Source organism: Dama dama, chromosome 24 (assembly GCF_033118175.1).
Source record: "Dama dama isolate Ldn47 chromosome 24, ASM3311817v1, whole genome shotgun sequence".
Taxonomy (NCBI): domain Eukaryota; kingdom Metazoa; phylum Chordata; class Mammalia; order Artiodactyla; family Cervidae; genus Dama; species Dama dama.
This window is the reverse complement of record NC_083704.1, coordinates 16,330,423-16,352,504: the sequence shown is the minus strand read 5'-3', so window position 1 is coordinate 16,352,504 and position 22,082 is coordinate 16,330,423. Positions and strand designations below refer to the sequence as shown.

The window sequence follows — 22,082 nt, the reverse complement described above, 5'->3', positions numbered from 1 at the left end:
CTATTTCTCTTTCAAAGCCCCAGAGAGACAAAAGGGCTGACGCTAGAGGCTCGTGGAATCTTAGTTTCCTGACAAGGGAGGGAACTCTGACCCTCGGCAGTGAGAACGTGGAGTCCCAACCACTGGACCACCAGAAAGTTCCCAGTGCCAAGCCTTTTTAATGCCTGTGGCAAGACCCTTCCTGCAAAAGGGCCAGGGGGCTTTCAATGGGAGCATGGGCTCAAAGCCTACAGGGGAAGTTGTTACCAGCAGACACCCTTAACACCTAGGCCAGAAGACGGGCAAATGTCCAAGAAATGAAGTCTATGTGATCACTGTCCAAGTGAAAATACTCTTCTCCCGGGGATGAGGAAACATTTTCCATTCTGCTTAAATTGGGAGGCTACTTTCTCATTAATTTAATAAAAACCCATTTATTTCCACAATTTTTGAACTATAAGCAAAGTTTTAAATACTGGAACAAATATGTTAAAAAAAAAAAAAAAAGACCATAAAGGTAATGTTCCCGGGATTTCCCTGGCTGTCCAGTGGTTAAGACTTCCTGTTTTTACTGCAAAGGGTGCAGATTCAATCCCTGGTTGGGGAACTAAGATCATGCATGCCACACTCTATGGCCACAAAAAAGGAAAGAAAATTTCTTAGTCTGAACAAAAATGAAGATACAACATATCAACATAAAAAATTATATACATATATGTATATATTATATATATGTAATGTTCTATAGGCTTCCCTGATGGCTCAGATGGTAAGGAATACGCCTGCAATGCGGGAGACCTGGGTTTGATTTCTGGCTTGGAAAGATCCCCTGGAAAAGGGCATGGCAGCCCACTCCAGTATTCTTGCCTGGAGAATCCCCATGGACAGAGGAGCCTGGGGAGCTCCAGTCCATAGGGTCGCAAAGAGTCAGACACGACTGAATGACTAAGGTCCGCAAGCACAGCAATGTTCTACGGTGCAAGGGTAACAGAATAGGTGACCATTCCTATGTTTTGTATCTCATTTTTTTTGATTAAAAAATAATTTTTGCTTGCACCTTGGGGCATGTGGGATCTTAGTGCCCAGACCAGGGATAGCACCTGGCACCCTCTGCATTGGAAGCACCAACTCTTAACCCCTGGACCAGGAGGAAGGCCCCTGTTCCCCCGTATCTTCCCTAACTGCCCTCTCCCACCAGGGCAGGGCTCACCAGCAGATTCTCCGGCTTGAGGTCCCGGTGCACGATCCTCTTGTCGTGCAAGTGCACCAGCGCCTTGCACAAGTCCATGAGCATGAGGGCGGCCTCGCGCTCGGGGAACTTCACACTTTCGATGATGGCGTCGAACAGGTCCCCTCCCTGCACGTACTCCATGATCAGGTAGATCTCGGCGTCCGTTTCGTACACTTCGTGCAGTTTCACGATGTTGGGGTGAGAGAGGCTCTGGATGATGAGGATCTCGCTGTCCACCATGTCCTCCTTCCCCTTGAGCTTGGCCTTGTCGATGATCTTCATGGCGTAGGCCTGCCGGGTGCCTCGGTGCCTGCACTCCTTCACCACCGCAAAGTTCCCGTCGCCGATCACCCGGCCCGGCGCGTAGTGCTTCCGCACGTCGGCCGCCAGGATGCCCGCGGGCCGCCGCCTCCGGCCCGGCCGCTCCGCCTTGCTCTCCTCCGGCCTCGTCTTGGGCTCCTTTTCGATTCTGGCTGGCGGCTCATCGCGGGGAACCATCGTCCTCCTCGCTCCGGACACCCCGGGCTTCTTCTCCTTCTCCGTCTCCTGCTCGTCCCCTCGGGTCCTGCGGAGCTTCTCCGGATCCAGGTCGGCGTGATGCTCCCTCCGGAGCCAGCCTCCCGGCTTGCTCCTGCCTGCGTTCCTGCCATCTTTCTCCTCTCGGCGGGGCTGCGCTTCCCCAACGAAAACGTCCCTCTTGGCCTTGGCTGCAGCAGGGGGATGACCCTCCTGGCCTCCGGGGTCTCTGTCCTCTTTCTTGTCGACGCTTTTGCTGGGTCTCCTCGGTTCCTGCGGCGGGTGCCCAGGACTGCTCCGGGGACCCTCCTTCCAGCCTTCCTCCCCACCCTGGGGCTTCTCCTCCGGGGACCTGCGGCAGCTCCTGGTCCTCACCAGCCTCTCCACGTCGTAGCGGGGGCACCTGCCCAGGTCCAGCTCGCTGGTGCCCAGGGACAGTCGTTCCCTCTGCAGGCCCTGCTCTCTCTGGAGCTCTCTCTCCCGCTTACACTTTTCACACCTGATCAATTCCCCCGATGTCTTTTCGATCTCCACTGCCAGGTGCTTCTCTCCACTGGCACGCCTCTCCAGGGCGGCATCCTTGGGCGCCTTGCTTCCAGATTCGGGCTCCCACTTCCCTCTGCCCCACTTCTTTGGGGTTCTGGCCCTGTCCTCCCCGGGGGTCTGCCCCTGGGGTCTGATGGCCGCCGGGGACCTGGCAGCCTCACCGCTGCTATTGGTAGTCTCGGTCTCCCCACAGGGGGGACCCCCTTTCACAGCCTTGCTGTAAAGTCTGCTTCTCAGCCTTGGAGAGGGGATCTGGCTGTGCTGCTGGGTCAAAGTCAGGGCCCAGGCTTTGCTGGGGTACAGTTCCTCCATAGCCACCTGGATGTTCTTCAGCGTCAGCGGCTCTTTGCCCACCGCTATGAAAGCATCTCCTTCCCTGAAGAAATCAGACACGCTCCTGATTTCCCGGCCTTTGAGGTTGAACAGCTTCCTCACGCGGTCACTCTTCCACCTGGGAAAGCCCAGGGCCTCTGAGACGTCAGCCAAGAGCTGCTCAAAGGTCTGCACGGACCGCCTGTTGAGGAGCAGGGTGATCTTGCGGAGGGGGTGGCCACCCACCTTGACCACAGTCACGACCCTGGGCTTCAGCTGGCTGTTCTCAGCGTGGATGGGGTGAAGGCCACTCTGGGGGCTGAACGCAGGCACCGCAGAGCTGCGTGACCCCAAGGATGGTTTCTCCAGGCTCCCTCGGCCAGCAGGCAGCCAGGTGCCCTGCAGCTTCCGCTCCGTGATTCTCGAGCTTAAACATTTTAGAGAATGTTCACAGAGACCTCGATGACCTGCGGGGGGAAAAGGACAACACACTATTAGTTCAGTGGGTTCAAAGAGCGCTTTGACCAGCTCAGTTGGTAAAGAACCTGCCTGCAATGCAGGAGACCTGGGTTTCATTCCTGGGTCAGGAAGATCCCCTGGAGGAGGAAATGGCAACCCACTCCGGTATTCCTGCCTAGGAAATCCCATGGACAGAAGAGCCTGGAGGACTACAGTCCAATGTGGTTGCAAAAGGGCTGGCCACAACTTAGCGACTAAACAAATGAACAAAGGAAAAAAGTCTTTACTGAAGATGACTGATGCTGTCACAGGTTAGAAGTGTGCATGTTGAGGATCTGCTTGAAACAATGGAGCCGTTACATGTGAGGTCTCCTGCCCAGTCTCCTCCAAGAGCAGCCAGGAATGCAGTATGGAGTCTGCCCTGGGCCTGAGGTGCCCCCCCCGCCCAAGTCTCCTGGGTACCAGGATGAACCACACCTTGGGGGCCCTTTCTAGGCAAGGCCTGACCCTGAAGGCAGCTCCCACTATCCTAAAGTGACCTGACTTTCAAAAATCTAAAACTGAGATAAAAGGTCCAAAATTTGCTGCCCAGGAAATACCAACAAGAGGTCAGAACTTTCTGGAACCTTAAAGAACCCAAATCTTTTTTTTTTTCCTGCTAAGTCACAAAAGATTGTTTTTTTCCATTTAAAAAATAATTGAAGTACAGTTAATCCACAATGTTGTGTTAGTTTCAGGGTGTACAGCAGAGTGACCCAGCCACATACACAGAGAAATACGTACCTGTTCCCTCCTAGATTTCCCCTTACCTCTAAAGAATTCAAATCTTACCCACCTCTTTGCCAAGAACAGTTTTCTCAGCTTGACTTTCAGGGTGAGACAAGATGTGAAGAGGTTATGAGCACAGAATTTGAGACAAATCTGGATTTGAACCCTGGAGTGGCCACTGGCCCTATGTGTGAACTTGGACAAATTACTCACAATCTGGTGGTTATTGTCTTTTTTTTTTTTTCATGTATGAAGTGATAATGATAACACCTTCCTCCCAGGACTTTTGGGTAGAGTAAATGAGAAAATGATTATGATTCACTTGAGCTTGACACATAGTAAGGGCACAGTGATTGCCAGTTATTAATACTGTCCCTGTGATCTTAATATCTCTTTTGTATGATCATTTCATTCTGGTAGCAAAGGACCTCATGGGCGAAAATGACACAGTGGTCTTCTCCAAATGTGTTTTTCTCTCATTATCAAAAAAAGGAAAGAAGGAAACCGAAGTCATTTTATTCTTCAGAGCTTTAAAAATGAGAATGTACTCATTCTCATGATGTTTCCTGATAAACTGAATAAATGAATAAAACAAGACTCTGTATTTCCTGGTCAGACATACCCAGCTTTACCTCATTTTATTGTGCTCTACTTTCTTATCTTTGAAGATATTACATTTTTAAATTTATTTTTATTTTTATTTTTTTTTACATTTTTTATTGATTGAAGTTTGTGGCAACCCCAGGTCAAGCAAGTCTATGGACATCATTTTACCAAATGGCATTTGCTCACTTCACGTCTCTGTGTCCTATTTTGGTAACTCACACAATATTTCAAATTTGGTCATTATTGTTATATTTGTGATGGTGATCTGTGACCGGGGATCTTAGATGTTACTCCTATGGCTCACTGAAGGCTCAGATGATAGCTAGCTTTCCTTCTTTACCAGTAAGGTATTTTTAAATTAAGGTATGTACCTTTTTTTTGACTGCTCCAGGTCTTTTTTTTTTTTTTCTGTCCTTGAACTGAACACATTAATTTTTTTAATTAATCAGTTTAATTGGAGGATAATTACTTTACAATATTGTGGTGGTTTTTGCCATACATCGACATGAATCAGCCATGGGTGTGCACGTGTCTCCCCATCCTGACCCCCCCTTCCCCCTCCCTCCCCACCCCATCCCTCTGGGTTGTCCCAGAGCACTGGCTTTGAGTGCCCTGCTTCATGCATCGAACTTGCACTGGTCATCTGTCTTACATATGGTAATATACATGTTTCAGTGCTATTCTCTCAAATCATCCCACCCTCCCCTTCTCCCACACAGTCCAAAAGTCTTTTCTTTACATCTGTGTCTCTTTTGCTATCTTGCATATAGGATCATTGTGTTACTGTCTTTCTAAATTCCATATATATGTGTTAATATACTGTATGGGTGTTTCTCTTTCTGACTTACTTCACTCTGTATAATAGGCTCCGGCTCCAGGTCTTAGCGGTGACATGTAGGATCTAGTTCCCTGACCAGGGATCGAACCCGGGCTCCTGCATTGGGAACACGGAGTCTTAACCACTGGCCACCAGGGAAGTCATTGTTTTTTTAAGACATAATGCTCTGGCACACTTAGTAGACTATAGTGGGGTATAAACATGACTTTTATATGCACTGCAAAATCAAAAACATTGGGATAGTCGCTTTATTGCAGTGCTCAGGAATTGAACTCGCAACAGCTCCAGGGTATAACTGTACTTGAAACAAAAGAGGTTTAATTTTCATTTCTGCCCAGGGTAGAAAAGGAAACAGAAAAATGATAGCATATGGAAATCAGTTAAAACCCAAGGATGGGCTGCAAATTATTAAAGCTGCCCCACAGGATCCCTATGTCATATCCTACATGCAGGGACCTGCCATTTAGGCTTCCTTTAGGAAGTTTTAAATGATTATTTTTAAGCACATCTGAATTGTAGCAGACACTCCAGTTTTGCCAGGATGGGCAATTTGGCCCAGCATATTGACACAGAATTTTTTTTTTTTTTTTGGTTTTTAATTATAACATACAATCTGTTCTGAGATGATTTCCATCTAGACACAGGTGTCTGATTAGATGACAAGTGTGGCCCTACTGATTCTTCCCACATGCCATGAATTTATAAGCTTACCAGTCACGTTTACAGTTAAACTATTTATTTATGGACATCTGTCATTCCTTTCTTCTCATAATCTCTCTGATTTGCCTCCATTTTCGGCTGAGAAGGTTGATGCTGAGAGAGCAAGAGGAGAGGTCTCCAGGAGTCACACTAGTTCCCATTTCCTCAGGAAACAGGAAGGATGCCAAGAAAGGTGACCCTCAAATGCCTGTACACAGAGGGACTAAGTCTTTTCATTTGTTTTCCTTACGGTGCTTCTTACAGAGCGGGACCCTCAATACATTTGTCAGGCTAAGGAAAGGGAAAACAGGTCTGTGGCTCAGGTGGTGAAGAATCCGCCTGCCAAGCAGGAGATATGGGTTCGATCCCTGGGTCAGGAAGATCCCCTGGAGAAGGAAATGGCTACCCACTCCAGTATTCTTGCCTGGAAAATCCCATGGACAGAGGAGCCTGGCAGGCTACAGTCCATAGAGATCCAAAAGAGTTGGATGGGACTGAATGACTAAACAATTCCAGGAAAGGTTCAGGCAGAATCAGGAGGACAGGGCGCATTCTGTGAATACATGGGGGATGCAGGAGAGTTTAGCATGGAAGGAAGGAGGTTCAGGAGGGGGCCAGCGGAAGTCCAGGAAGATCCCATCACAGGAGACATACAACAGTACTCTTGGAGCAAGACAATCACTCTGGGCCACATGTTCAGTGGTGACTGAGGATGACAGAGGCAAGTCATGATGAGAACTCAGGGTCCCAGATAGTGAGATTTCAGAGTCCACGTGTAGTGGTAGATGACCTGGCCTGTGGTACCCAGAGTCGGGATGGGGGAGAGGTGGCCATGCCCTGGGATGGCTGTGCCCCAGCTGGTTCCAGCAGACCCTGACTCAGAACCCGTCCTCATTCTTGGTGGTTAAGACAGCACTCTGGGCTCACTCCATCCCTGAATCCAGGAAAGGCTCCACGGGCGTGGCCCCCATCCCAGGGCGCGGGCACAAAAGATGTGGCGATAGCACAGCTCAGTCTCTGCCACACCACCATCACGCATGCGCAGCCCACTGCCCAGCTGTTCTCAAACCCCCTTTAAAACCTCTGTGATCTAGAGCCAGAGTGAGAACTTGGCACCCCTTCTCCCCAACATAACTAGGAGCTACGAAGGCAGCACTTCTGGTTTTGTCTGTATCATGCTACTGGGGAGTCCTGGGAAACACAACCTCAAGATGCAATTACTTTTATCTTCTCTTCCACAAGCCCGCTTTCCTCCTTTAAATTTCTTAGTCCAGGGCAGATTTTTCTTCTTTAAAGGGAAGAGGAAAAAAAAAATAAAGAAAAATAAATAAATAAAGGGAAGAGGAAAAATCAGGAGACTCTGAATGCCTGGTCCATAGGCAAGAAGAGCAAACAGCCTGGAGAGGAACAGCCTAGCACATCCCTGGGATCCTGGGTTCAGTCTCCAGGACAGCTCCATCAGCCAAGGGAAACAGTGCCCTGAGGACTTCGGGGCTGACTCTAAGCAGCACTAACCAGGACCTACCCAGATAACCTGACCATGTCCACGCATCTCCAACAACAACTGACAAATCAATTAAGTAGAACCGTATGAAATTGCTAGCAGTTCTACCAATTACATCTCAGAGGATGGTTGGATGGCATCACTGACTCAATGGACATGAGTTCAAGCAAACTCTGGGAGATAGTGAAGGACAGGGAAGCCTGGCATGCTGCAGTCCATGAGGCCACGAAGAGTCGGACACGACTTAGCGACTGAACAACAACTGCCAATTACCTTAAAAATTTCATATGGCTCAACCTAGCACGATCTTGGATAATAACCCTTACTCTGTCTCTACACTAACAATAGCTAATCAAAGTAGGCATCGTAAAAATTAAGCATCCTCATTCCCAGTCCTCAGCCACCAGTTGGCAGTTTCCAGGAAAGGCGCAGGAAAGGATGCCCTTGTGGCATCATTTTTCTGTTAATTTCCTACGGCAACATAAACTGACCTCAGCTTGACACTACCGCTGCTTTTGCCTCAAACACCCCCGAGACAAATGTTTATAGGGTTTTTCCCAGCACCCATCAAGCCCATGCATGCAGCAGAACTTTCACAAAGCCAGTTCTCTCCTTAAGAGCCTAAGGGAGCTCCTTATTATCATCCTTGAGGGTCAGACCCAAACTTTTCAGCTTGACATGGAAGGTGCGCCCTCGTCCAGTGGCACCTCACCCATCCCAACCCCACTCTACCTGAGGTAGGAGATAGATGGGCCCCTGGGCAGAGCAGCTGCAGTTTGTCAAATGGAGTAAAATTGAAGCTTTGTTTCCCCCAGATGCTCCAAGGACAAAGTTAATGGCAGGAGCTGAGCTCAGCTGGAGTAAAGAGATAAGAGGTCTGCTCATGAGGTCAGAGAAAACTCCCCAACTGCACACGCACAGGAAGGCTCCTCAGGGGTCAAAAACGAGGGCGTGCCATCCCGTAATAAGTGTCGTCAAACCTCCCACTGGCCTCTGCGCTGGAATCCATCTTGGCAAAAAAGCTGCATATACATATTGGGCGGGGGGTGGGGGGCGCTGGAAGGGTGGGTCCCAGAACAGGGCAGGTGTAGGAAAAGAAATGAAATAACTGGCCAAAGGTAAACAAAAATTCAGAAGAACTGCCTTATATAGATGAGTTAATGGCCTCTTTACTGCCCATACCCCCTCTCTCCGGGCTGTATTTCTGCCTTGCTTCTGTCTTAAACAAACACAATGTTTCCCTGTGCACTCTCCCACGTTATACTGTATCTCTGACAATAAGTTTTGTACCTGTTTTTCCAGTTTTTGCCTCTTTGAGAAATTCCTATTTCAAACACAGCAGGCGCGAGGGGAACTTTATTTCTAGCCTTTTGCCCCCAGTAGACTAGCCGGCTAGGATTCCGGCTGTTCATCCAGGCTACCCAGGTTCAGGTCTTGGGCAGGGAACTAAGGTCTCACTTCAGGATGGTTCATTGCTGTCTCTCCAAGATGGCATCCTCACTCCTCCCACCCATCCAAGCCTCATCATCACGTAAGACCTAAGTCCTGCATCCACCACCAAACCCTCCCTGACCTCACAAGTTCACCATCACAGCTCCCTCTTCTGAAGCTCTGTTCATTCATTAAAACAACGTTTCACATGAATGCTTGAGACCCTTCCTTCTGCACACCTCAGCTCACTGTTACTTCATCTTCAAAGGCGTAAATATTCCCCCTCTCGACTAAACTCAGCCTCACCAAAAGCAGAGACCATGGATTATGCAAACTCCCTCTCTCTGTCCCAGGATAGATAATAAGCATGTGAGACTGGGGAAACCCGTTTCCAGTACTAACTTCAGCACACATATCAGGTCTCAGGCTTCCGGCTCTCCTTGCAAATAATTGAGCGCTACTAGTTTCCACACTGGCAGACATCCCACAACAGACCTTAACTAGATGAAACAAGTGAGATGAAAGAAAACATGGTCACAGACATCCACTGACTACCAGGAAATGTGACAAGGTAGCGTTGGCCAAGGACAGATGATACAGGGAGGGAAGAGGAGTGTATTTCTTCAGAGTTTTGTGAAGCTTCCTTTCCAAGTTGCACAAAGAATGTGAACATGGGGTCAGAAGCTCTCATTTAAATCCTGGTCTTACCAGACTCTGAGTAGCTGTGTGACCTTGGGAACACTATGTGACCTCTCTGAGCCTCGGTTTCCACGTGGGCTAACGCTGGCACCTCACCTCTGCATGCTGTTTGGCATAGAGTGGGCACTCAACTGGGTATGTTTTCTTCCCTCTCCAACAAAACAAGTCTCATAACCTCCAGTTTCCTCCCAGTCCACACACATGTCAAGGGCAAAGAGGACGTGATGCTAAATGTGACTCAGCAGGGAGAATTTGTCATTTAAGTAGTGACTGAAACAGAAAACCAGTAGGGACAGGATATTAAGAGAAACATCCAGGCAGATCTAAGCATCCGGCTCCTGTGGGCAGACAAACTTCCTGCTCACTGATCCTAGGATTCTCTGACTGGTCTGAGCCAATAAACTCAGTAACTGCAAAAGCATTTTGCTGTTATTACCTCTGATGGGTTTGGCTCCAAGCAACTGTGCCTCCTCACTGCTGCCATAACTCAGATGAATTAATGTAACCTCGTTCCACAAGGATCAGCTCTACACCTTTTGACACTGAAAAGGCTACCAAAATGACCGAAAGTCACATGAACCCAGTTTCCTATCCAATCATTTATCATTATTTTATCCAGGCTGCTAATCATCAAGTTTAGGGTCAAGAAAAAAAAAAGAAAGAAAATATACTGCTAACATGAATCTTTTACTTATATTCTTTCATGAGAACAAAAGGAGTGTACCATTTCCTAGTCATTAAAAAAATGTGGTACATCTGTCTTTATTTATTTTTGGCTCTGCTTCTGAGGCATGTGGGATCTTAGTTCTCCAACAAAGGATCGAACCCAAGCCCCCTGCCTTGGAAGCACTGAGTCTTAACCACTGGATCACCAGGGAAGTCCCTTCCTAGTCATTTTTAATCATAACCCATAGGTCTAAATTACATCAGAAAGAAAAACTATGCCTGAGGTCAGAATCCGCTTTGGAATTCTCGCCTTGGCTCCTATAATAACACACTAGAAAAAGAAATAGGAGAATCATACCCAAATTGCTATAGGACTTAAATAATAAATGATCACTCTTTAACCTTTTACAAATTCTGAGTATTAAAAGAAATGGAAATTGGTGTTTTAAAACATCTGGTTAATAAGCAATGCAACAAAAAAGCCCATGCAATGCATTGAATGACAGGGAATCTTCCTTCCTAACAGGGAAGCGCCACTTGAAATTCTTTCCCTTTATCAACCTTATTCCTTGATGGTGTCAACAGACTGATTACTGGGGGCCTCAGTAGGCAGTGCTAAGAGACGATTCACTTCCATTCGTCTATGGGAGATGGAGCGGAATTGGCTGAAATCATTTTCCTTTTCACTGAGTAATCATTTGTCCTGGGATTTTTCCAGGGGCTGTTTGGGAACAAACTCATTTTGCTCATATGCAAATCTGAGGCAGGAGAAACATTTGCGAACTTACATTTGATTATGCAAACATCCCAAGGAGGGTTTCCTAAACGAATAAAAAATTGGAACGCAGCCTTTTACTAAGCCTAGTTACTGTTTCGTAACTAGGAAGCCTGGGCAATGGCTGTATTGATCAAAGCCGGGAAAACTGACAAGGGTAAGGTAGTAAAATAAAATGCTACTATTTACTGTCTGTCATCACCGATGACATTCTAATGTCGTCGCTAATTAAGTTTTATTACCAACAGGACATCAGGAACAGAGTAATTAGAAAGACTTTCTCCTGCTCTCATCTCAGAAATGTCCCAGGTTTAGGGTTCTCTCTTATCTGCTAAGCTTCTTGTGCCAGTTCCAAGTGCCTCCCAGCATGTTGGCATAAAAGCTCTCTAGGGTCTCTGGGTGAGGGATGTTTGCCAATCCTTGTTAGAACAGATGCCTGATATATTTTTCCCAAGGTACTTGCTGATTTAATGATGACATTTACTGTCCCAGCTACCTCGAAAATTGTGATGCATTTTATGCGGTGCCTCTGTTGTTTACAAGGGGATTCTAAAGTGAACCAGCATACATGTCATCCCTCATTTTCAAAGCTCATCTCTGACCCCCCTCAATATCTCTCATCTACCACCCCTCAGTTTCCTGGCTCACCCTGATCTGGTCCCACTTCATCATCACGTCACAGTTCCCACTTTCTTCTCTGCTAGTTTTATTTTATCTGAAGAATCCTCCTGTTTATGCAAGCCAGAAGGTATTCTCCTCTCCCCTCAAACATCTCAGGTCATCCCAGGACAAAAAGGACCCAGGACTGAAGTATGAACTTTTCCCTGTTGTCACTGACCTGCTTTCTTTGAGCATCCTGCTAAAGTGGTAAAACCAGCGGCTCCCATTTGGCAGGGCTTCTCAAATGCTAATTGTGACACCACCAGGGACCATGTTAAAATGCAATCCTAATACAGTCAGTCCAGGTGGAGGGTGGGGCTGAGATTCTGCAGCTCTAACAAGGTTCCCAGGTGATGCAATGCTGCTGGCCCCTGGACCACACTTTGAGAAGCAAGTACAGCTATAGCCCTAAGCTATACAGAGAAGCTGCAGGTAAAGGGCACAGCAGAAAGGGGCAAGGTAGGGCCCTGGGACCACCCTGGCAGCCAGGGGACAGCAAAGCGGAGGGAAGTGAGGAGTGACATCACAAATGGAGGAAGAACCAGAGCATCCTGAGGATGCTCACCCTGGTGCACCTGAGGATGAGGTGACATCCTCCCCAGGGGGGACCCTGAGGATGCTGGCTGAGGTCCTGTGAGAACAGGCGGGGCCACTGGGACCCCATGCTGGGCATTAATATTAACACGACCTCGTTTGCTTCCAGGCTGGTGAACTTCAGACATCTCAGTAACCACGACAAATAACCTTCTCCCCACCCTCGGTTTGTCCAGATGAACCCTTCTCCCGCCTTCTGCTTGTTCCATCACACGAAGCCTTCATGCTCTTTTTGCTTGCTGCTCTGTGTCCCACCGTTGTCCCTCACGTCGGTCCTTCTCTGTGACATCCAGTGCCGGTTGGCTTTGACCGAGGCTTCCGCTGGGGACAGCTTCTCTTTCAGGCTGACCCCTGGGTTTAATGTTTCTTCCAACACTCCCCAGCTCACCCACGTCTGGGGTATCACCGCTTACTCAGTAGAATTACAAGAAGGCACAGCTCCCAGACCGGGCTGTGGTTTCCTATGACCTGGATTTTTAATCCTATTTGTCTGTTGCAGCTCAGAGATTCACAATAACCTTGACTGGGGCTGAAGTTTTGCTTCCCTCAGGACTGTTCAAGGAGGCTCAAGGGGGTGTGTTTATTTGGAAAGGGAGCACTAAACTACATCCCACCTTGGGACCCATCTCCAACTGACTTGATCCTGCCAGACTTTGTATTTTCCTTCTTCTGTCTGGTGATCACACCACAAAGCTTTCACCGGCCCACTGGTCTCTACCCGCCTGCATCAGAACAACATTCAAACACTGGGCTAGACAGAGCTTTACCACGCTCTATCCCTATAGGTGAGGTGCAGTAACCATTCTTTATTTTTGGCATGTAGGATCTTAGTTCCTGACCGGGGATAGAACCTGCTTCCCCTGCACTGGAAGCACAGTCTTAACTCCTGAACCACTGGCAATCATTCTAAAAGCAATTCTTCCATTGTCTTTTCTTCTAGAGAGATGAGCAGATCTTACTCATTTCTGCATCTCTGTGCTCTGGTTGGACGGATCTCAGAGTGATGTAAAGACACTTGGTGTATCTGTACCATCCACCAGCACCTCCCTGTAGACTCTCGACCCTCATTATCAGACGTACATCTGAGGGGCAGGCACAGACCTCCACTATCCATTATTGGGAATTCTCTGGTGGTCCACTGGTTAGAACTCTGTGCTTTCACTGCCAAGGGCGATGGTTCAATCCCTGGTAGGGGAACTAAGGCCCCACAAGCTGCATGGCACAGCCAAAAGCACGAAAACAAAAGACCTGCCATTATTGTAAGGACAGAGGAAGCAAAGAGCTTGCGGATTTTTAAAAAGTGGTTTTTAAACGATTTTGACTTCTCTGTAAGACAACCTCCATGTGCAACGTTTAATTAAATAGCAAGCAAGTAAAATGATTCAAGAGTAAATGTTCCAAAAATATATATAGTTTTCATTCATATACAGAAGTGACACATTTGAAAAACACTGGGGCTGCTTATGTAAAATAATAATAAAGGAATATGATGAATAATTTTGAGCCAATAAATAAGACAACTTAATGAAATGGGTGGATTCCCTGAAAGAGACATGTTACCAAAGTTCACTCAAGAAGAAATAAATACCGTAAGTAGTTCCACTGTGCTATTTACCTGAGGGTTATTTTATTTTTCTTGGCTATGCTGCACTGCATTCAGGATCTTAGTTGCTTGAGTAAAGATCAAATCCACATCCTCTGCATTGGATTCTCAGAGTCTTAACCACTTGACTGCCAGGGAAGTCCCTACCTGAGGTTTAGGTATACCAGACTGAGGAAGAACTTTATATAAATATTTAAGGCATGGTCATTACATGATTGATTGGATTTATTGGTAAAAATTCTCAGAAATTGCTTATATGGAAATATACATCTTTTGTAAACAAAAGTAATATCATGGATCAATCTAAGAAAGATACAAAGAAGAATCTTAAGAAGGACCATGTGTTGAAGGCAAAGGCCATGTAGGTGAAAAATCTGTGGGTATCAGAATTAAAAGGGCCAATAGTCCAACACCCTAAATTTTTAGATATGACTGTAGACCAGAGAGGTTAAGCAATTAGCCCACACCACAAAGCCAGCCTAGTAAGAACTGAAACAACTCTTCCACAGATCCTGAATCTTTCTGAGCAACAGTTCAGACAGGTTTGGGGGAGTCATTTGTAACCATGGAATAAAGCAAAACTCATGGGATCAGCCAGAGGAAACAAAGCCAGACTCAGACTCATCAACAGGCAACAAGGCCCACGCAGAGCAGCCTCAGTTTAACTGTGCTCCAATCATGAAGCCAGCCAACATCCCAACTGGGCAAAATAAGGTCACCCAGCATTCCTGCAGCTCGCAATAAACAAGTGAGCTCGTCCCTGATCCCCGTAGACAGGATGAGCTAAAAAAAAAAAAAAAAAAAAAAAACAACTCCCCAGAGTGAATTAAGATTCCAAACAAAGAAGAGTGATGCTGGGGGAAAGCAGATTAAGGTACAAACTTTTCTTCCTTTAGGGAATTAAAACTGGACTTGGTTTTCCTCTCACTGGAAAGTAGGGAAGAAGTCACAGTGCAGGGACTTCGACTGCATCCAATAAGTATTTAATACTATGCAGCTCCAGCCCAATACCCAACGTGAGTATCAGAGCCACAGGGGTCCTCAACTGCACCTCTGCTGGCCGAGTACCTGGCGTTCCCCACTCCAAGGGAGCCTGCACGGCCAGCTCCAGCCCCGCCTCCCAGGAGACAGGAGGTAAAGACGGTCACAAGATGACAGGCAGAAGGTCACCCACACAGAGTAAGCCCTCAGTACCTCGGAGTTACATCAGATTGACAACAGCGGCACCAAGGCAACAGGTCCCCTACTAAGGCGATCTCAGGACTTCCCTGCCGGTCCAGTGGCTAAGACTCTGGGCTCCCAATGCAGGGGGCCCATGTTCGCGCCCTGATTGGGGAATGAGAGCCCACAGACTGCAACCAAGCGTTGGCATGTCGCATAAAGATCCCGCATGCCACAACCAAGACTGAAGATTCTGCAGGTCACCACCAAGATCCGACACAGCCAGATAAACAAGTATATTCGTAAAAATGCCAATCTCAGTGAGTAGAAACTTACATGGTTCCCTTAAACAGCCCCACTGCTACATCTAGGCCTTTTGAGAGCATCATTTACAGATACTTTTCACCAAGGCTGCTTCCTTCCAAGCCTTAACAGGGGTAAACCTTGGCGGCTCTGGCTTCTCCATTTGAGGTTAAGTTTCTTCAGGATCCCTTGTAATGCCGTCTCTTGACATTTGCCCAAAAATATGTGATCTGCAGGGATGAAGCCTAGTAAGTAAATGGGCCTTGCCTGGCAAGGTTCCAAACACCCAGCCCTAATGGCAAGCTTATAGGCAGACTGTCCATAAACAGGTATTGCAGGAATGAACCTAACAAATCCATAGTCGTTTTTAGGTAAACAGCCTCGCAGTCAATGGGCCAGGTGATCAAGGCAATCCTGTACTCAGGATTTTTTTTTATCTGTTTCTGCCCGCGAATCTACTGACAGCTCCTCAGTCATGGACGCTGCAAGTGCCCACTCAGACGCCCTTACCAGGCGGCAGCTGCCACCCGCCAGCTCTTCTGATTGATGGGGGCGGGAAGGGTACAAAGACAGGGCCCTTACCCCACAGGGAGAACAGCTCCTTGAGGCAGTGCAAGCCCCATCACTCCCAGCTGAGACCACATCCTGGCTTAGCTGCAGCCCTCGCTCACCTTGTTCCCCCACCTCCTTCTCCTGTCAGCCCTCCCGCCAAAGTCACACACACAGGAATCCCTACCTCAGGGTCCGCTTCCAGGGAACACAGACCCCCACCACTGCCCCCAAATTATGAGTGGTCTTTACATTTTGTTATTTTATTTTGAGGGTAGAACCACACTGCAAGGCATGTGGGATCTTAGTTCCCCGACCTGGATTGAACCCTCACCCTCTGCAGTAGAAGTGTGGAGTCCTGGGCCATCAGGGAAATCCCGAGAAGCCTTTCAATTTTAAAATAAGAATCGGCACTAAGCATTTTGTGTTTGGTGGCATTTTTCCAAATTCCTAAGTAGAAGGCATCCCTTCTCTCGAGTTTCATTAGAAACAAAAGGCAATTCGAATAAAAATCCACCATGCATGTTTTTTCCTCGGTTAACACCCTCACTTAAGAACACCCACACATTGTGTGTATGACCACAGCAAACAAGCTGAGACAAACCCAACCCTCCCCACCTCGACACAAACACTCCACTTGTCTTTCTAGAAAAACCCCTTAGCAAGGACACCTACTTTGTCCTCTGATGAAGAAAGCACAGGAAACTTACAGCACCAGGCAGCCGCTGATGACTTTGCTCCGTACTATAGACAAAGCAACTGGGAAAAAAGCAAATAACTGACAAACCTTCCCGAGAACATGGAACCCGCAGGGGTCTTTCCACTGGGTCTCACTTTGTACGTATCCCCCGTTTCTCCTTAATCCAAGTGTGGATCCCTGTGTTTCTTTCACGCTACAGGACTGCTTTGGCAAAGACAGTCTTCGAAACCAGCAAACCATAATAAAAAAACAAACAAACAAAAACCCCAGCAAACCTCCTCAGTTATACTGTTCTTGTAGAAAATGAGCAACACCTGGGAATTCTAGATTTAATATTAGTGGCATTAAAGAGAAAGCACTAGAAGTTCTAAAAGCCACTGCAAGCACACATAACCCTGCACTTGGCCACTTCCTCATAATTAGTTTGCTGGGGAGGTCTGCCACCCCTGGGCATCGCTTGACTCCAAGTTCCACAAAGAAAAAATGAGCTTCCATCTAGTTCCTTTTTTTCTTTTTCAATTAACATTTCCCATGATTTTGGTTTTCTTAACTCAAACACAGTAAGTAAAATAAAAGGACTCCTTTTATTTTGTCTTACTTTAACCAGTCTGACCTGTCAGTTCTAGTTCTTTAATCTTGACTGTCTTGACTGTCCCTGCCAGAGTCCTCTGACGGTGTCTTTTATTATCCAGACTCAAAATACAAACATGTTATGACCAAGAAGGGTCAGTTGTCAAAGAGAAGACTGTGATGTTGGAGCTACTGATGTCTAGGACCAGTCAGAGACACCTACAAGTGAGTTTCAAATTCTTGAGAGACGATGTCTCAAAGAGAAAGCACAGTGAACCCAAGCTATTTGTCTCACAGCATCTGTAACTCTGCACGTAGACTGCGGGTTGGCTGCGACGATTCCTACCAAATGCCCAGTTCCTTTGTATACCTTTTCTCTCTATCCCTCCTTCACTCCCTGAATTTTCTCTTTTCTTTTTTTTTGTCGCAGCATATGGGATCTTAGTCCCCCAACCAGGGATCCCACCCGTGCCCCTTACAGTAGAAATGTGGAGTCCTAACCACTGGACTGCCAGGGAAGTCCCTTGAGTTCATTTCAACTCTAGCATATATCCATTTATTTATTCAGAGCCACTTGGAAAGGCAATTAGGGCACACGGAAGCTAATGAAAGTTTTCTATTTTTCACCGCAAAATACAATTAGCTAGTGGTCAACTATAAGGCCAACATTTTAAAATTACATATATTTAATATTAGGTTTTCCTGTATAACAACAACAATCAGTTGGGAAATACAATTTTAAAGTAAGAACATACATAATGTTAACATACATATAATTCCTAGGAATGAGGTTAGCAAGAAATACATATGGTCAGCATAAGTGTTAGTCACTCAGTTGTGTCTGATTCTTTGCGACCCCGTTGACTGTAGCCTACCAGGCTCCTTGGTCCATGGGATTTTCCAGGCAAGCGTACTGGAGTTGGGTTGCCATTTCTTTCTCCAGGGGATCTTCCCAACCCAGGAATCGAACCAGAGTTGTCTCCTGCATTGGAGGCAGATTCTTTACCAATTGAGCTATCAGGGAAGCCCATAAGAAAAATCACAAAACTGAGAGAGGAGATAGGATATCCATTTAAATAATGGTTCCAGAATGTGAAGTCCTAATAGGTTAAACATATCAGTTCTTTTCAGTTGGGATTTGTAGGTTTGATGCCATTTAAGCACTAATGTAATTTTTAAAGACAGACAAGAGGGAAATGAGTAATGAGGATAGTAAAATGTATTATACAGCTATAATTACAATGCCTTGGTACTTACACAAAACGAGCTGAATTTCACAAAAAAGAAAACTGTAGCCCCAAAATAGATGCTACCTCATTTGAGAATTTAATGTATAATAAAGGATCATTACAAAGTAATTGAGAAGGGAAGGATTTTCATTCAATATTGGAACAATTGGATAATAATCTGGAAATGCGATGCACTTGGATTTTTATTTGACAAGCATGTACCAAAATAAATTCAAGGTGAATTAATTACAAGTCACAGAAAAACAAATAAGTGGTACTTTAATATTAATCAAACCACTGAAGAGAGAACAAGTTTGGAAAACAGAAACATTAAAGATGAGCTCGGGTAAAAGATCCCAAGAGTTCTTAGGTATCAGGAAGGATGAACTGACTTTAGTGATGCCAGCCTATCCACAGGGACAGGGCCAATGCTGTGTGTCAGGTGGTGAGGTGCTCCAACCAGTCAATGCCAAGAAGCTCAGAGGCTACCATAATACAAGCTTCTTGCTCCTGCGAAATCCCACTGGGCTGAGCCTGTTCCTCCATCTCAGATCCTCCCGGGTTGCTGCAGTGGTGGGAGAGACACAATGGGAGTGCCCTGGCTCTTGCTCACTCTCATGAGAAGTGACACACAGCACTTCCACCCACCCAACCAAACCAAAGGGTCTTGGGGTGGACTGGCCCCAAAGCAGACTTCGACTTGGGTTGGACTCTACCTAAAGCAGAGCCTGGGGGAAGGCTTTGGGTTGACTGGGGGAGGTGAGCCTGGGACATACTGGAGGAGGCGGAAGAAATGAGGCAGTATAGGAGCATGAATGAGCAGATCACTGCTGGGGGCAACCTGGGCTCAGCTCTGCTGGGAACCTCTGGGGAGGACAGGCAGAGGATGTCCACGGGCTGGCCCACCAGGGGGACAGGGGAACTGTGGTATATATCTACCCATCGCCCTTCATCAGTGGTCCAGGGCTGCTCCCAGGAGCACTAACCTCCCAGCACTTCTGGGCCAACCATGCCCCTTGCAGCCAGGGAAAGCCCTCCAACGGGGCTGCAGTGCATTGCAGGAAATGCGTCAGGACAGGGGCTGTGGTGGTGCCATGCAACCATCTCCTCCTCTGTGGGGGACTCACAGCATCTGCTAAAGAAGGGGAGATGTGGATATCTGGGGAGCACCGTCTCTGCCACCAATGCAAAGACCCAAGCTCCAGAGGATTCTTTAGCCAATCTGACACCTACAGAGCATCTGAACGAAACTAAACGACCAGCTTCATCCAGTCCATTCCTGGAAAGACACTTCTAAAACCAAGGCTTATCATTGTTGGGAGATCTGCTCCCCCAATCAGCACTGAGGTGCAAAGGTGCTCCCTGAAGGTGCCCTGGACTAGCTTGTGGGTGTGGAGGTGACTGGTAGGGAAAAATGCCCCACCAGTTCTGGGGGATTCCAAGCCTGTTTGCATGTAGTATGTGGTTTCTGAGGGTGACCAGTAAGGACTAGCTCACAAACCACTGACCACAGGTTCCAAAGAAAACCAGCAAGGGAAGCCTGCATGTCCCCCTGGAGGCCCTGAGAGGTGCTGCTGTGAAGGTGATGCCTGTGTAGAGACCAAGAGACAAGTGGAAATTTGTCAGGCATGAGGACAGACAGGGTGGATGCCACTTACAGCAGCTTTTTGCTCTTGTTGGTGCGTTAGGTTAATACTTCATACAAAAGGGAAATACCAAGTGACCTTTCAAATTACTTAATGTGAGGCTTCCCTGGTGGTCTGGTGATTAAGAATCTCCCTGTCAATGCAGGAGACAGGGGTTCGATCCCTGGTCTGGTAAGATCCCATATGCCACTGGACAAGTGAGCCTGTGTGCCACAGCTATGGAGTCCAAACTCTAGAGCCCTCGAGCTGCAGCTACGGAGCCCACGAGTCCTAGAGACCGTGCCCTGCACAAGAGAGGCCACCGCAGCAAGGAGCCCTCACCCCACAATTAGAGCAGGCCCACGCTCAATGAAGACCCAGCGCAGCCAACATAATACATTTAAAAATATATAATGCCAACTTTTAAAATTAATGCCAAAAACTTTCATTAGTACAAGACTTCACTCTAGCCACCAGGGATGGGTTTTTGTGACCCTTTTTCACGTGTGTGTTTGGGTGGCCTCATGTTCTCTGCCCTCCTCTGCCCCGAAGTGCAGTTTCCATACTTCTTATTGCATAATTACCTAGAGACCATTTAAACAGCACCACGCCTGCTCTCTCCTCAGAGAATTTTTTAGCTTCTCTGTCAAAAAGCACAGAGCGGAAAGTGAATCGTTGGTGCTCTTCGAAACTGAAGGCAGATCACTAAGCTCACATGATATAGGATGACAGCTTCAATCTCAAAACCATCCCCAGTTTTCTCAAACGATTATCACTTTCCTCCAACATGCAGAAGACAAAAAAGTGTGTGTTTAATTAGGCAAAATGTTACCAGATTCTGGCAGATTCTGACCTTCTCCAACGGGTCAGAAGTGGCAGGCACAAGAGATGGGTTAACTCAGAACCTCCAAATGAACACTAATGAAATGTCCTGGAGAGGGAAAAATAAGACACCGCAAGATGCGAGAGCTTCTCAGAAATTGGTTCAGAAGGGCTTTGGTCAGTTAGAAAAAGTGGGGTGATGGATGTGGCTGAACACAGTCTGCCCCAAAGCTCTTCTGTTCCTCCCATGGATGCATATGGTCTTCTCCTGGGACAGCGGCACCCTCAACTTCCCCCATTCTCCGACCTCCACAGCCAAGAGTCAGTTCCTTCTCCCAATCCTTTCCTTCACCGTCCACATCTGGTCAATCTCCAAGTCCTAGGGACTCCACTTCCTAAATGTCTCTCAAATCTGATGCCTCCTCTCCACTCCCTTAACTACTTGCTACCTACATGCATGTTCTCTGCGCCCCCCTGCCCATTACATGGGACCTGAATGATCTGCCTCTGACCTTCCTTCCTACCCATCCCCTCCCACACCCCTGGACAAAGTGATGTCTCTGAATCATAAAGTGGGTCATCCCTTTCCTGCCTCAACTGAACAACTCCAGTGGGTTTCCACCTGTTTCTCGAATTCTGGAGAATCCTCAGATATACTCTAGGGGGTTCACAATTCTCCAAAAGTATTTTTTATTTAACTTTGTGCTTTCACTTGAATGATCCTCTTTTTTTAAGATTATTACTAGAAAATCAACAGAAACATATTCTGGGTCATCTGAATGAGCGGGTTATGACCAAGTGCTACCACGTAATTCCACTCTGTGTATTCTTGCACTTATGATGCAGCTGGTAACAAGAAATAGAATTATTATGTTAACATGTTTATTATTTTAATATTATTTGAATTGTCACAGGCTAGTGAGAAAACAACAAATCAGACTTAACTCAGACAAAGGGAACCTGAGAAGTGGGCCATCACATGACCCGTGTGAAACAGCACACAGCATCCCAAACTCATAAGAACCTGAAAAATCACCCAGAAATGGTGATTTAGTTTTAGCAAGAATGACTTCCTCCATCACATTAAATTCATGGAGTTAATCTGAATTTATTCAATTTGTAGCTGTGCTGATACTTTATTCACACATTTGTTTTGGTTTTACGGTCATAAGGAAGCTCTAAATGTGAAGAGTTCAGACATATTTAAGGCTACCACATATTTGAGTTGCACTGTAAT

The 22,082-nt window shown here is 46.8% G+C and overlaps 1 protein-coding gene across 1 annotated transcript in view; it reads right to left on the bottom strand.

Annotated features, from left to right (window-relative positions):
- The window catches only part of DCLK3 (doublecortin like kinase 3), a 30,632-nt gene extending 11,223 nt beyond the window's left edge, over positions 1 to 19,409 (bottom strand). Inside the window, exons 1-2 of the mRNA XM_061129142.1 lie at positions 19,385 to 19,409; positions 1,190 to 3,075 (exon numbers count right to left, since the gene is read on the bottom strand). Of these exons, the coding sequence (XP_060985125.1) occupies positions 1,190 to 3,075; positions 19,385 to 19,409 (1,911 nt within the window). The remainder of the gene's footprint in view (positions 1 to 1,189; positions 3,076 to 19,384) is intronic.
- Positions 19,410 to 22,082: the final 2,673 nt, after the last annotated feature.